The 14731-nt window shown below is 40.1% G+C and overlaps 2 protein-coding genes across 7 annotated transcripts in view; one reads left to right on the top strand and one right to left on the bottom strand.

Annotated features, from left to right (window-relative positions):
* The window catches only part of RARS2 (arginyl-tRNA synthetase 2, mitochondrial), a 74313-nt gene extending 70047 nt beyond the window's left edge, over positions 1 to 4266 (bottom strand). For both annotated transcript variants that reach the window (XR_004056853.1, XM_010387966.2), the window contains exon 1: positions 4167 to 4266. Coding sequence is in view for 1 of the 2 variants with exons in the window: in XM_010387966.2 (XP_010386268.1) it covers positions 4167 to 4202 (36 nt within the window). In the remaining variant the exon portion in view is untranslated. The remainder of the gene's footprint in view (positions 1 to 4166) is intronic.
* The window catches only part of ORC3 (origin recognition complex subunit 3), a 73305-nt gene continuing 62836 nt past the window's right edge, over positions 4263 to 14731 (top strand). For 3 of the 5 annotated variants that reach the window (XM_030928978.1, XM_010387963.1, XM_010387962.1), the window contains exons 1-2: positions 4263 to 4436; positions 8623 to 8677. In XM_030928978.1, coding sequence (XP_030784838.1) covers positions 4413 to 4436; positions 8623 to 8677 — 79 coding nt within the window. In that variant the 5' untranslated portion in view covers positions 4263 to 4412. Of the gene's footprint in view, positions 4437 to 8622; positions 8678 to 8811; positions 8884 to 14731 lie in introns of all 5 variants that reach the window. The other 2 variants (XM_030928980.1, XM_030928979.1) reach the window with 2 other exon arrangements.

Genomic DNA, 14731 nt, shown 5'->3' with positions numbered 1-14731 from the left:
GCAGTGAACATCCACGTGCATGTATATTTGCAGTAGAATGATTTATATTCCTTTGGGTATATACCCAGCAATGGAATTGCTGGGCCAAATGGTATTTCTGGTACTAGATCTTTAAGGAATCATCACACCATCTTCCACAATGGCTGAACTACTTTACTTTACATTTCCACCAACAGTATAAAAGCGCTCCTATTTCTCCACAATCTCACCAGCATCTGTTGTTCGACTTTTTAACGATCGCCATTCTGACTGGCATGAGATAGTATTTCATTGTGGTTTTGATTTACATTTCCCTAATGATCAGTGATGTTGAGCTTTTTATCAAATGTTTGTGGCCGCATAAATGTCTTCTTCTGAGAAGTGCCTGTTCATGTCCTTTGCTCACTTTTTAATGGGGTTGTTTTGTTTAAGTTCCTTGTAGGTTCTGGGTATTAGACCTTTGTCGGATAGATTGCAAAAATTTTCTGCTACCCTGTAGGTTGCCTGTTTGCTCTGATGATAGTGTTGTGTTTTGTTTGTTTGTTTCTGCTGTAGTATGGTTATGATACAACTTGTGGTTCTAAGCAGAATGGAATGCTGGTGGGTCTGTGAGAATAGATTAGAAGCAAAGCACAGTACAAACCTAGATAATTCAGTCAGGTCAGTCCTGCTGTTTACCCTAATGTGGCTCAATATCTTCCCAACATACATGTTGCACCTCAGGACTAAATGACAACAACTGGACAACTAGTTTAATTGCTTCTTGAGGCCACACCTGAAATTTGATAATAAACTCATCAGTAGAGTCAAGAAAGCTGGCCTTCCTGCTCACCATTAGCAGGGTAGCTCCTCTATCAAGCTACGTAGATGTAAGTTAATAAGGAGAGCGTAAAGCTACTTAAAATGTACCAGGTTACACGAAACTAAATGCAATTTGTGATCCCTTATAGGAAAAAAAATCAACAAGACTGGAACATGGACTATAAGTTAAAGCATTTTATCAACATTATATGAATCTAATAACTACTGTGGTCATGTAAAACAAGCCTTGTTCTTAGGAAATAAACAATTACATATTAAGAGGTAAAGAAGCATTACGTATGAAACCTACTCTCAAATAATACAGGAAAAAATTATATAGAATGATGAAGCAAATGTGGCAAAATGTTAATAGCTGCTGAATCTAGATAAAGAGGATATGGAGTTCTTTGTACTATTATCACAACTTTTTGTAAGTCTGAAATTATTTCAAAATTAAAAGTACACAAAATTAAAATGAACTAGCTGGGCCAGGCCTGGTGGCTCATGCCTGTAATCCCAGCACTTTGGGAAGCCAAAGCAGGCAGATCACCTGAGGTCGGGAGTTCGAGACCAGACTGACCAAAATGGACAAACCCCATCTCTACTAAAAATACAAAATTAGCCACTCTCAAGTGATCCACCTGTCTCAGTCTCCCCAAGTGCTGGGGTTATAGGCATGAGCCACCATACCCAGCTCCTAATCTGAAAATCTGAAAGTCTCCAATGAACATTTCCTTTGAGTATCATGTCCACACTCAAAAAGTTTCAAATTTTGGAGCATTTCAGATTTCCAGCTTTGGGATGCTCAAACTGTACTGAACATTTTTTTTCTTTGCTCTTTTCTCCCCATGTCCTAATGTATTGAAAATATTCTTATTTATCCTCAAGTTTCAGATCATTCCCCAATAACTATATTCAGAGAAACAGATACATATCTGCATAATTTACACTGCTGTATAAATCCATTAGATTCTGTTCAATGATTGGATTATGCTTCTTGCTTTCACAAACAGCACAGTATATAGGAAAGATATCATTTTAAAGTTAGATTTCTGTTGATAAACCAACTCTACAATTTATTGATGATGTGGCTTTGGGTAGGTTATTTAATCTCTGTGGATCTCAACTCACTCAATTATATAAGGTTAATACTTCTATATTATAGGGCTGCCATGAGCTTAAATGTGAATGTATAGTAATTAGCACAAATATATACTTGATATATTAGTTCTTGTTTCTCCAAATTACCTTTTTTTTTTGAGACAGGGTCTCACTTTGTTCCCCAGGCTAGAGTGCAGTGGTGCAATCAAAGCTTGCTGTTTCAGCCACCTGGGCCCAAATGATCCTCCCACCTCAGCTTCCCAAGGAGCCTGGACCACAGGCATGTGCCGCTACACCTAAGTTTCATTTTTTATTTTTTGTAGAGGTGGGGGTCTCCCTATGTTGTCCAGGCTGGTCTTGAATGTCCCGGCTCAAGGGATCCTCTCACCTCGGCCTCTCAAAGTGCTGGGATTACAAGTGTGAGCCACATGCCTGGCCCAATTTACATTCTTTACAAAGAACACAGCCTTTGCAAAACTAAACACAATTTGTTTCTCATCATGGCACTACCTTGATCTAAGGGCTAAGAATGGAAACCATCTACCCTTACACACAGCTTATATACTAAGGTCCAAAACTACCTGCCATGATATGGTTTACTGTCTACATTAACATGAATTTATTATTTCTTTGTCTTCATTGGCATAACTTTACTGTTCTAGAAGACTTCTGCCCAAATAACTTAATCATTCATTATAAGAACTTCATGATAAATCTATTAGCTTTTCACGATTTACTTTTATTTTTTGTTTACAGGGTCTCACTCTGTGGCCCCCCTGGAGTACAGTGGCACAATCACAGCTCGCTGTAGCCTCAAACTCGTGGGGCCGTCCAAGTGATCCTCCAGACTCAGCCTTTCAAGCAGCTAGGACTACAGAGGTGCGCCATCAGGCCTGGCTACTTTTTAAAACAAATTTTTGTTGATACGGGGTCTCCCTATGTTGTCCACGCTGGTCTCAAACTCCTGGGTTCAAGCCATCCTCCCACCTCGGCCTCCTGAAGTGCTGGGATTATAGGCAGCTGAGCCACATGCCAGGTCTATTAGTTCTTCCAATTTAGAAAACCTCAACAGTTTATGCCTTAAGGCTCCTTGCACTCTTTGCTTTTGCTACCAATCTTAAAAACTGCTGTATCAGATCAGTTTCCAATCCTAATCAAGCCATCTTCCTCCAACATCCTCCTACCCTCTGCCTCTGAAAGACCAGCCTTAAGCCATACCCATCAGTAAAATCTGACCTTGCTTTCCCAGTTTAATACACTACCAAAGCTCTAAGCAGTGTTCTTTCTTATCCCAGTAAGCAATAAATTCAGCTGTCTTAACAAAATGTCATTTTGGTGATATTTGGCGAATTATCACTGGACAGGGCAGTATATCTATAAGCATAAAGACAAGGCAGAGGGATTTCCCCACAAATATCTAGAAACACTGTAAAAATGAGGTAAGATAAATTATACATCAGGCTAATTACATCCACCAATACATCCATTAATCAGAAGGAAATGGGTTAGTCGAGACCACAATAGAAAGTTTCCTTCCAAGGGTGGCCAGTGAGTCCTAAAAAGTTCTTTTTGATGAATTACACGTTTATACTGCAATTTTGCCCAGCGCAGTGGCTCATGCCTGTAATCCTAGCTCTTAGGGAAGCAGAGGAGGGAGGACAGTTTGAGCCCAGGAGTTTGAGGACTGCCTGGGCAAGATGGCGAGACTCCGTGCTCCATAAAAAGGAAAAACAAAACAAAGCAAGTATATTGCAATTTTGCAAGCCCTTCCTCACAACAGAGGTGTTCAAACATGACCCTGAACCAAGAAAAACTGAGTCTCAGATAGTTCATATATCTTTGGGAATTACCAAAAATAATTCTAAGGTTGACTACCTAAGTGACTGCAAGAGAAATAAGCAGTTTTAAAATGAGTTACTTCTGAAGAACAATCCACATCCATCATTAACGTCACTAAAGTGTAAAGAACACTAACTTCTATGGGGTCTAATCATGGTCTAATGACTTTCCACCCAGGTAAAGCATACTAAGATGTGGGGTGGGAAGGAGTGAAGCACCAGGTACCTTTCAAAGTTTACTTTTCACCAAGACAAACTGATCCCAGCCGACCCTCCACAGGACTTCTGGAGCCCTACCAGCTCCAGAGAAGGGGGAGGAGGTGGTAGAAACTAACAGGATTCCGTGGGACCCACCCTCCAGCTGACTGAGGACTGGCCCGCAGCTGTGAAAAGCCTTTGGGGTCCCTAGCTCCGCATGGACTCCCCTGCGCGCTCCGGGATCCATACCTGGCAAGCTATAGCCCTGCGAAAGCCGCACGCCATGTCCGCTTCTAGGGAAGTGCGCCGCAGTCCGCCAGTCCCTGCCTCGCCCCACCTCCTTAAACGCCCCGCCCCTCGCGCCGGAAGCCCGCCCCGGAGGGTGATGCCAGCCAATCAAGAAGCTGCGTGACTCGCCACTAACCTCTGCACTGCAGGCGCGAGGGCGCGCGGGAAATCCCGAGTGCATCTGGGATCCGCAGAACCAGTAAGGCCATGGCCACGTCCTCGTTGTGTAAGGTATGTGGTGGCCGACGCTCACAGTGGCTCTACCGCTGCCTCATTCCCCCTTTGAAGAAGGGATGAAGCGGAGGTTACGTAGGCCTCCGTTCCCTGGCTGGAGGGGAGGGAGGGAGCGGCGTACTGAGCTGAGGCGTCCTTGCTCCAGATCAGTTGAGGCCAACTTTGCTTGGGGAGCGAGGACGCGGATCTGCCTTGTGGTGCGGCTAGGATTTTTAAGTTCTGGTTGTTGGAGGTCGGATGTCCTGATGATGTGGCCCAGTCTTTCATTTTTCCCTCTCACAAATACAAAAAACGGAATACAAAGCATTACGTTAGGTACCGAGATGCTGTGGTAAACAAAATAGATTCAGTTTCTGCAGTCAAGAAAGTCAGTAAACATAGATAAACTGATGATCACAAATTTTAAGTGTTAGCAAGGAAAAGAGTTCTAGACAGACAACAGAAGAATGGGAAGAACCTAATATAGGTTGCCGGGGGTTAGCGGAGGCTCTTTGGAGAAAGTAACGCTTTGACTGAGACCTGAAAAATTAGAAGTTAGGCTAAGGATTAGGGCGAGGAGGGCAGAGAGAACAACATGTTCTTCGGCCCAGAAGATAGAAATAAAGTGGCATATTAGAGGAATTTAAAAATCATAATCAGAAAGTAGACAAAGAGTGGGAGCGTCATGAAAAATGAGAATGCAAAAGTAATGCGGATGCGGGTGTGTGTGGTGGGGGTATCTTACAGACCTCATCTTGGCTACCTAGATGGCAAGAAATTGCAAAACATAGTGTAGTTGGTAAGAAGATAAGCCCTAGAGCTATATTTTAAGCCCTAGAGCTATATTGTCCAATGTGTTAGTCACTAACCACATGTGGCTATTTAAATTTGAGTTAAAATAAAGTAAAATTAGGTAAAAATTCAGTTCCTCCGTTGCACTAGCCACATTTTAAGTGCTCAATCATCACATGTGGCTGCAGCTACCATTTTAGATAGTGCAGATACATTTCTATCATTACAGAAAGTTCTGTTGGACAGCGCTGTTCCGGACCACGAAAAGTAAGACATTTAGTTCTATTGTAAGTGCAGCGGGAAGCCCCTAAAGTTAAGCTGTCTGATAAAGCTGAAGAATGCAGATGAAGAAGCTACATTCTCCCTATGTTAAAACAATGGATTAATGAAGAAGGCTATATCATGGATCTGATTTTTTATTTTGATTAAAATGGTTTATGAGAAGCAGTGCTTTTAAAGACTACGTCTCAAGGAGAAAGTACAAGTCTTGGGGTTTAAGGTCACACTAGTAGAGATTTAAAAGTAGTATTTTTATTAGAATTGGTACTGGTTTTATTTTGTCCTGGTTATAATGTTCTGTAGGTTTTGAATGGTCTATCCCTTAATCCTGTTGATTGCATAAGCACCTCTTATTTTTATGTATCTTGCAGAAAGTAAGATTTTTCAGGAAAGCGTTTTTGGTATTATAACAGAAACGTCTGTATTGGGATGAGACCTTACATGAATAAGAAGCTTTAAGAACTATTTCATGAGTTGATGGAACTGCAAGCTTTTTTTCTTTTTCTTTCTTTCTTTTTTTTTCTTTTTTTTTTTCTTGAGACGGAGTCTCGCTCTGTTACCAGGCTGGAGTGCAGTGGTGCGATCTCGGCTCACTGCAACCTCCACCTCCCCAGTTCAAACGATTCTTCCACCTCGGCCTCCCGAGTAGCTGGGATTACAGACACGTGCCACCACATCCAGCTAGTTTTGTATTTTTAGTAGAGACAGGGTTTCACCATGTTGGCCAGGCAGGTCTCGAACTCCAGACCTCAAGTGATCCCCCGGCCTCAGCCTCCCAAAGTGCTAGGACTACAGGCGTAAGCCACCATGCCCGGCCCTTAAACGTATCAAAACATTTTAATGTCTGTTTCCTCATGAAATTTTCTGGCTGTTGGCCTTCCTCTATCTCAAACACCATCACTTGACCAGCAGTTCCAAATGGTTAACCATGTTACTACCACTGCCCTATGTTAAGATCCTTTCTGGTCGCTCCTCATACCGTGTTCCTTTGAAGCTCCTTTCTTCTTTACTGAATTGCAGGTGGATTTGGAAAGAAGGCAATGACAGGTTTGTCATGGTACCACGTGATTTTTCTAAATATGTATGTTATTTCACAAACTTCTGCTAGTTGCAGATATAAGAATATAAGGCACAGGGCTGTGTGCGGTGGCTCATGCCTGTAATCCCAACACTTTGGGAGGCCGAGGTGGGTGGATCATCTGAGGTCAGGAGTTTGAGACCAACCTGACCAACATGGTGAAACCCCATTTCTACTAAAATACAAAATTAGCCTGGCATGTTGGTGGGCACCTGTAATCCCAGCCTCTCAGGAGGCTGAGGCAGGAGAATCGTCTGAACCCTAGAGGTAGAGGTTGTAGTGAGCCGAGATTGTGCCATTGCACTCTAGCCTGGGCAGCAGAGGGAGACTGTCTAAAAAAAAAGAGTCTAATGCACAGGTCTTAATTTGGAACATGTAATCCAAATGACTACTTTATATTTTCACAGCTGTCTTTAACACTATCCTGAGACAACTTTGCCTAGGTATTGTTCTTTCATTATGTCTTTTATTTTCCATAGATATAGAAAGCTTTAAGAAGTTGTCCATCAGGCCAGGTGCAGTGGCTCATGCCTCTAATCCCAGCACTTTGGGAGGCCGAGGTGGGTGGATCACGAGATCAGGAGTTAGAGACCAGCCTGGCCAACATAGTGAAACCCTGTCTCTAATAAAAATACAAAAAAATTAGCCAGGTGTGGTGGCAGGCACCTGTAATCCCAGCTACTCAGGAGGCTGAGGCAGGAGAATGGCTTGAACCCAGGAAGTGAAGGTTGCAGTGAGCCGAGATCGCACCATTGCACTCCAGCCTAGGTGACAGAGCGTGACCCTGTCTCAAAAAACAAGAAAAAAAGAAGCTATCCATCATGCATAACTTTAGAATTGGTAAAATAGACTAGGACCAGTAACTTGGGGGCAGTCTACTAGTCAAATAATAGTATGAAACTAAACATAGCTGGGAAATTACCAAGACAATTACTTGGCAAGCATTTATTTATTCCATATACTGATTGCCTAATATATATGTTAGCGCTATTCTAAACATTGGAAAAACAGTTATAAATAAAATACAGTTTGTGCTTGAAGGCGAAGGCGCTCACAGTCTACTCAGGGAGACACACCCATAAACAACTATGATATACAATTAAAGTGACTTAAAACAATGCAAAATAAAGATGTTCAAGTACTGTGAGATCTTGAGGAAAGGAGAATTTCTGTAGTGAGAATTGTGAAAGGTTTCCCAAAGGAGATGAATGTTGAGACAAACTTTAATGGATAAATGAGTAGGCATTTATCAGATGAAGAAAAGTATATAGAGTGAAACAGCTGCAATTATCTATTTCCTGCTAAGGTTGTAGATACTTCGAGTTTAAATAAGTTTTAGGTTGGGAGAACATCACTATTTTCAACCTTTTTGATCTTCATTTTTATTTATTTATTTATTTATTTATTTTTTTGAGACAGAGCTTCACTCTTTGTCGCCCAGGCTGGAGTGCAGTGGCACGATCTCAGCCCACTGCAACCTCCACCTCCGGGTTCAAGCGATTCTCCTGTCTGAGCCTCCTGAGGAACTGGGATTACAGGCTCCTGCCACCACGACTGGCTAATTTTTGCATTTTTAGTAGAGACAGGATTTCACCATGTTGGCCAGGCTGGTCTCAAACTCCTGACTTCATGGTCCACATGCCTTGGCCTCCCAAAGTGTTGGGATTACAGGCATGAGCCACTGTGCCCAGCCCATTTTAATGTATAGTATTACTTCCTTTAAGTTTATGAAAATGGAACCTTCCTGGGCTTAAATTTAATCAGCTTTTATTTTCTTTGTCTACCTCCTAGATCAGGTGTCAAAGAGCAAAATAAAAAATGGGCATCTCATGGGAGGGAGGGGAGAGCGTGGATAGTCCCCCTTGTTGTTTTAGAATTTTCCTTCTATAGGTCAGAGAGAAGTGATGTGATTTCTTAGAATCTGAAAGAAATGTGTTCTCTCTCCTGCCATCTTTTTTATAAAAAAGTGCTTACTCATAAAATATTTGGTTAATCAGATTTCTCTGCTCCTTGCTACTTTAACTTTATGCTTTTTGTCTTTCTTTCTTTTTATAGGGCTGCTTTGTTTTTAAGCCAAACTCCAAAAAGAGAAAGATCTCTGTGCCAATAGGTAAGGTGTCTGAATATTAAATGTTTTATTCCCTACCTTCTTAAACTATTAAGCACTAACCCTAATTGAATTTAGTAATTCTCTTATCTGAGCTTGGCTTACTTGCCATGTTGATGTAGCGTTTATGTTCCAAGGCATTGGTCAACGAGATAAGAGGACACCCCAGGGCTCTAATTGAAAAGAGAATCCAATTAGATCTTCCAAAGGTAAGTTGGAAGCAAATTTCCTTCAAAGGATATGCTGCCATTCTTTAAAAGAGATTGTCTTTTTGATTACTTCTCTGCCATTGTTTTTTTATCTTCAACTTTAGAAATGAAAGTGAGTTTCTGCTAGAGAAACATTTTGATTCTTGATGAAGTAATCAAAACAATAAAGGCTGACTGGCAACGCAGGTGTCTAACGATGGAGGAAATGTTATATAGAAAATAAAATGATAATTGGTAACATAAGGAAAACCTAAGAAATAAAATGACTACAAATTTGTATATATTTTCTAATGAAAATTGTATAAAAATTATTTTTGTGTTAAAATACAGTATTCATAGGGAGACTTAAATATGCTTAAGTCATAGGCCAGGCATGGTGGCATCTCTTGGAAGCACAGGGGTCCCACACAGTTCTCAATCACTCTCAACTAAAACAAATTTGTTCAATTATTGGGTTTTAATCACTCATAGACACACATACTCCTGTTATTAAGGGAGTAGATTTTTATCACTCACTCTGACATATGCATACTCACACACTCATATACCCATGTGGGTAAGAGAGGAAAGACATTTCTTTGGTTTTGTTTATTTATTTATTTTAGAGACAGGATCTCAGTCTGTCACCCAGGCTTCAGTTCAGTGGCCTGATCATAGCTCACTGCAGCCTTAAAAAATCCTGGGCTTAAATGATCCTCCCACCTCAGCCTCCTAAGTACCTGGGACTACAGGCATGCACCACCATGCCTGGCTAATTATTTTTTAAAATTTTTTGTAGAGACAGGGTCTCACTTTGTTGCTCAGATTGGTCTTGAACTCCTGGGCTCAAGTGATCCTCCCGCCTCAGCCCTCAAAGTGCTGGGATTACAGGCGTGAGCCACTGTGCCCAGCCTAATTTGTTTGTTTGTTTTTGTTTGGGTTTTTTTGAGACAGAGTCTAACTCTCCGATCTCAGTGTGATCTCAGCACAATCTCAGCTCACTGCAACTTCCGCTTCCCGGGTTCAAGCGATTCTCCTGTCTCAGTCTCCCGAGTAGCTGGGACTACAGGCATGCGCCACAATGCCTGGCTAATTATTGTATTTTTTAGTAGAGACAGGGTTTCACTGTGTTGGCCAGGCTGATCTCAAACTCCTGACCTTGTGATCTGCCCACCTCAGCCTTCCAACATGCTAGGATTACAGGTGTGAGTCACTGAGCTTGGCTGTTTTTTTTTGTTTTTTTTTTTTTTTTAAGGCAAAAACAACACAGGTTGTCTTAAAGTCCCAGTGGTTTCCTGGGATGAAGTAGGGGGAATTAACTGCAAAAGGGCAAGAGGGAACTTTCTGGAGTGATGGAAATGTTCTCTGTTGAAAGAGTGGTTATGTAAGTATGTACTTGGGTCAAACTGTTAAAATGGTTGTGTTATTTTAAAATTATACCTCAATAAAATTAAGTTAATGAAAAAGATACTGTCTTCGCTTTTTTCATTTATATCCTGATACCTGTTTAGTGATCAAATTAAGAAGACTTCTTCAATCAAATCCAGTATTACTATCAGAAAGTATTGTACTGGTTCACAGTCATAGCTTCACATTAGAATCATTTGGGGAACTTTGAAAAAGTCTTATTTTAATATAACTATAGATGCACATATAATTACATGTAATACTCTTTCACCAGTAAGTACCCTTTGACCAGTTATCCCCAGTGGTAGTATCTTACGTAACTCTAGTACAGTGTCACAATTAAGAAACTGATATTAATACAATCTACTGACCTTATTCAATTCCAACTTGTGGGACTTTGAAAAAATACAGGTTGAGAGTTCCTTATCCCAAATCTTGGGACCAAAAGTGTTTAGGTTATTGGAAGTTTTTCATGTTTTGAAATATATGCCTGTATATAATGAGATAATCTTGGAAATGAGACCCAAGTCTAAAAATAAAATTCATTCATGTTTCCTATGCACCTTAAACACATAGCCTGAAGCGAATTTTACATAATATTTTAAATACTATTATACATGAAACAAAGTTTTGGCTGTGTTTTGACTGCAGCCTGTCACTTGAGGTCAGATAACGGAATTTTTCCACTTGTGGCATCATGTTGGTACTCAAAAAGTTTCAGATTTGGGAGGGTTTCAGATTTTTGGATTAGAGATGCTCAACCTGTGCCAATGCTCAGACCCTAATTCAGATCAATTGAATTAGAATCTCAAGAGTGGAGCCTAAGTGTTAGAATTTTTCAAAAGTTCCCCATGGGGTTATTGAGTATTTACATTCAGTATTCAGCACTGTGAGAATTAATTCCAGTGGAAAAATTATGATATGGAATTAAGCATACCCATGTACTAGTTTTGAATTGAAAAAAGAAAAAGTGAACTATGCCATTGTTTGACTAAGAAAATAAATGGATAACTTTAATATATATAATAGGATTTTTTTAAAGTAATTATATGTATATATATATACACACACACACACACTGTTTTTTTAAATAGAGATGGGATCTTACTATGTTGCCCAGGCTGGTCTTGAATTCCTGAGTTCAAGTGATCCTCCCACTTTGGCCTCCCAGAGTGCTGGGATTACAGGCGTGAGCCACCATGCCTGGCCACACATTTCTTTAATGTTGTAGATTGCTTAACTTACTAGAAATAGGTCAAAGAAAATTCAAGACTTGTTCCCCCATTATCATTAGGGACACGTAGCATGTGGTGACATCTAATATCATCAGCAATGTAATTGTAACTAATACAGTTGTTAATTTTTTTGGGTGTTTACAGTGTGCCATACTGTTTTGTTTTGTTTTGTTTTGTTTTTTGAGACAAGACCTTACTCTGTCACCCAGGCTGGAGTTCAGTGGCACAATCATAGCTCACTGCAACCTTGAGTTCCTGGGCTCAGGGAATCCTCCTGCCTTAGCCTCAGTTAGGAGTACAGGCTTATGTCACCTTGCCTGCTAATTTATTTATTTATTTATTTTTTAAGGCAAGATCTCACTTTGTTGCCCAGGCTGGTCTCAAATCCTGAGCTCAAGCAGTCTACCTGCCTTGGCCTCCCAAAGCACTGGGATTACAGGCCCAGACTGTCTCAATTATGTTATATGTGTTAATTTGTTTAATCCCCTCAGCAAATTATAAGGAATGTATTATCGCCATTGAAATATATAAGGATACTTAGACATATAACTTTCCCAATGTTATAATGTTAGTAAATGATAGAGCTATGATTTGAGCCCAACCTGTCTAATTCCAGAGCTCATGATTTAACCATAACTTAATACTGCCTCTCATTGTATGAGGCCAAGTTTCTACTTAGAACTTTTTGTATTGAATTTAAGCTATGACTTATTAGGATTGGTTTATAGTGTTTAGTACTAGTAAACCTGATGTGTATAATTGTATGATTTGAACTTTGCTTTAGAAGTTCGTTAGGCTTTTTTTTTTTTTTTTTTCATTATGTGGCTCTGAGACCAACAGATAGTGTTATAATATGAAAATCTTTGAGGAATTGACCCTGATTGTAAGGCAGATGGAGCAGGAATGAGGGAAACATACCCAAACTTTAGCACTTGCCTTCACTGGCTTCAGTTATTGAAACAGATTGCCTGAAGAAGTAAGAAGATGCTCTACATTTTGCCCACCATCTGTCCCCTGACTGAAGACACTCGGGCACGTAATTAAGACCGGTAACCCTCTCTCCTCAGTATTCTGTGGATGACTGCATAGCCAGCAAAACAACTGGGTAGGAACTGGAGAGAGGGAGACTGGCAGCAGCACTGACACGATAGGAGATACTCACGCTGAAGTATATATAGCACTGTGACTAGGAGCCAAGGCAAGTAGAAACCTGGCAACAGTGAGAGCTTATATTCTTCAGTGTAGTTTTTATATTTACCTACCTGCTCTGTAACAGACTGAGAGAAATCATGGTAACAGTTTAAAGTATCCTACTTGCTGTGTTTCCCAGTTTCTAAGAGGTTTTTCGTGTGCATTTTGATGTGGCATTATTTTGCACGTAAAAATTGTGTCTTGATTTGCCACTTTCATGTTACAGTATGATTTTACCTATTAATGTAAAGTGACTATTTTTGTTCTTTTTAAAGCTTCCTTGTTCTGCTTCGTCTCTTATTTATTTATTTAGAGACAGGGTTTCGCTCTGTCGCCCAGGCTGGAGTGTAGTGGTGCAATTTCGGCTCACTGTAACCTCTGCCTCCCAGGTTCAGGTGATTCTTCTGTGTCAGCCTCCCGAGTAGCTGGGACTACGGGTGCACGCCACCATACCTGGCTAATTTTAGTATTTTTAGCAGGGACGGGATTCACTATGTTAGCCAGGCTGGTCTCGAACTCCTGAGCTTGTAAACTGCCCACCTTGGCCTCCTAAAGTGCTGGGATTACAGGCATATGCCACCGTGCTGGCCTGCTTTGTCTCTTAATAATTGTGTCTTCTGGCTGGGTGGGGTAATGCATGCCTGTGATCCCAGCACTTTGGGAGGCCAAGGCAGGTGGATCACTTGAGGTCAGGTGTTGAAGACCAGCCTGGCCAAGGTGGTGAAACCCTGTCTCTGCTAAAAATACAATAATTAGCCAGACATGGCCCTGTGTGCCTGTAGTCCCAGCTGCTCTGGAGGCTGAGGCAGGAGAATCACCTGGACCTGGGAGGTGGAGGTTGCAGTAAGCTGAGATGTCACCACTGCACTCCAATCTGGGCAACAGAGGGAGACCCTGTCTCAAATAATAGTAATAATAATAATAGTGTCTCCTTACTTTCTTTTTTTGTTGGCATTTTAATTCTATAACCTTGTCTGCCACTTTACCATATGATGACTTCGATGTATTCTAAGGCTTTTGATAAAAATCAATAGTTGCTAAAAATTCTGAGTTAACCGTGATTAGGAAAGTAGTTACTTAACATTAAGTGAATTTCTATTAAAAACTCTCAGTTAACATTAAAACTTGGTGGTAGAATTTTAGCAGCAGAAATTTAGCATCGTGAACACTCCAGTTGTTAAAATAAAATACAGAGCAGTAAACAACAAGAAACATGAGGGAAAGTAGAAAACTATAAGGAATCTAAAATATTTGATTAAAAGAAGAGACCTATGATACAGGGGTTGGGGATTTTTTAACTTATTAAAGATGTTATTTTTCCCCAAATCAATCTGAATTTTATTTTATCTAGTCAAATACCAATACAACTAGTTTTGAGAAGTGACTGGATTACTGTAAAATTAATTTGAAGAAATGGCTTAAATTTTTTTGAAAAAGAATAACAATGTTTGGGGGCAATGGGAGGAAGACCTGAATGTATTTGATACTAAAATGTACAACATACAAAGCCATAATAGTTTAAACAGTTCAGGACTGGTAGGGGAATAGGGCTGGATTCAGTAGAACAAAATAAAAAGTTCAAAAATAGTTCAAAGTATATATAAGTATTTAGACTATAAGGGCATGCCAAATCAGTGGGAGAAGAATGGATTATACAATAAATGAGGGTTTTTCAAACCAAATGTCATAATCCATGTGTGAGTTATGAAATCAATTTAGTGGACTATGATTATACTTATATAAAACAGGAAAGAAAACATTTGCTATTACGTAATAAGGGTGAGTGTGGTTTTTTGTGACTTTAGTTTTTGTTCATGTGTATTGTGTTAGGTTATGATGTAAAATGTATTCCTTAATGTGGATCATAGTTTGAAAAGTTTGAAAGCCAGGCAATAAATAGTATTTTCACAAATAGCTAACCATTTGGAGAAAACATTCAAAAAGGATATAAAAATATACAGACAGAATAAATGAAAGACTGGACTAAACTATGTCAGTGGAACAAAAATATAAGAATAGTAGTAGTAAGTCATTCA

Source organism: Rhinopithecus roxellana, chromosome 4 (assembly GCF_007565055.1).
Source record: "Rhinopithecus roxellana isolate Shanxi Qingling chromosome 4, ASM756505v1, whole genome shotgun sequence".
NCBI classification, from domain to species: domain Eukaryota; kingdom Metazoa; phylum Chordata; class Mammalia; order Primates; family Cercopithecidae; genus Rhinopithecus; species Rhinopithecus roxellana.
Note: the sequence above shows the minus strand (reverse complement) of the source record. Positions and strands in the feature narration are given on the sequence as shown.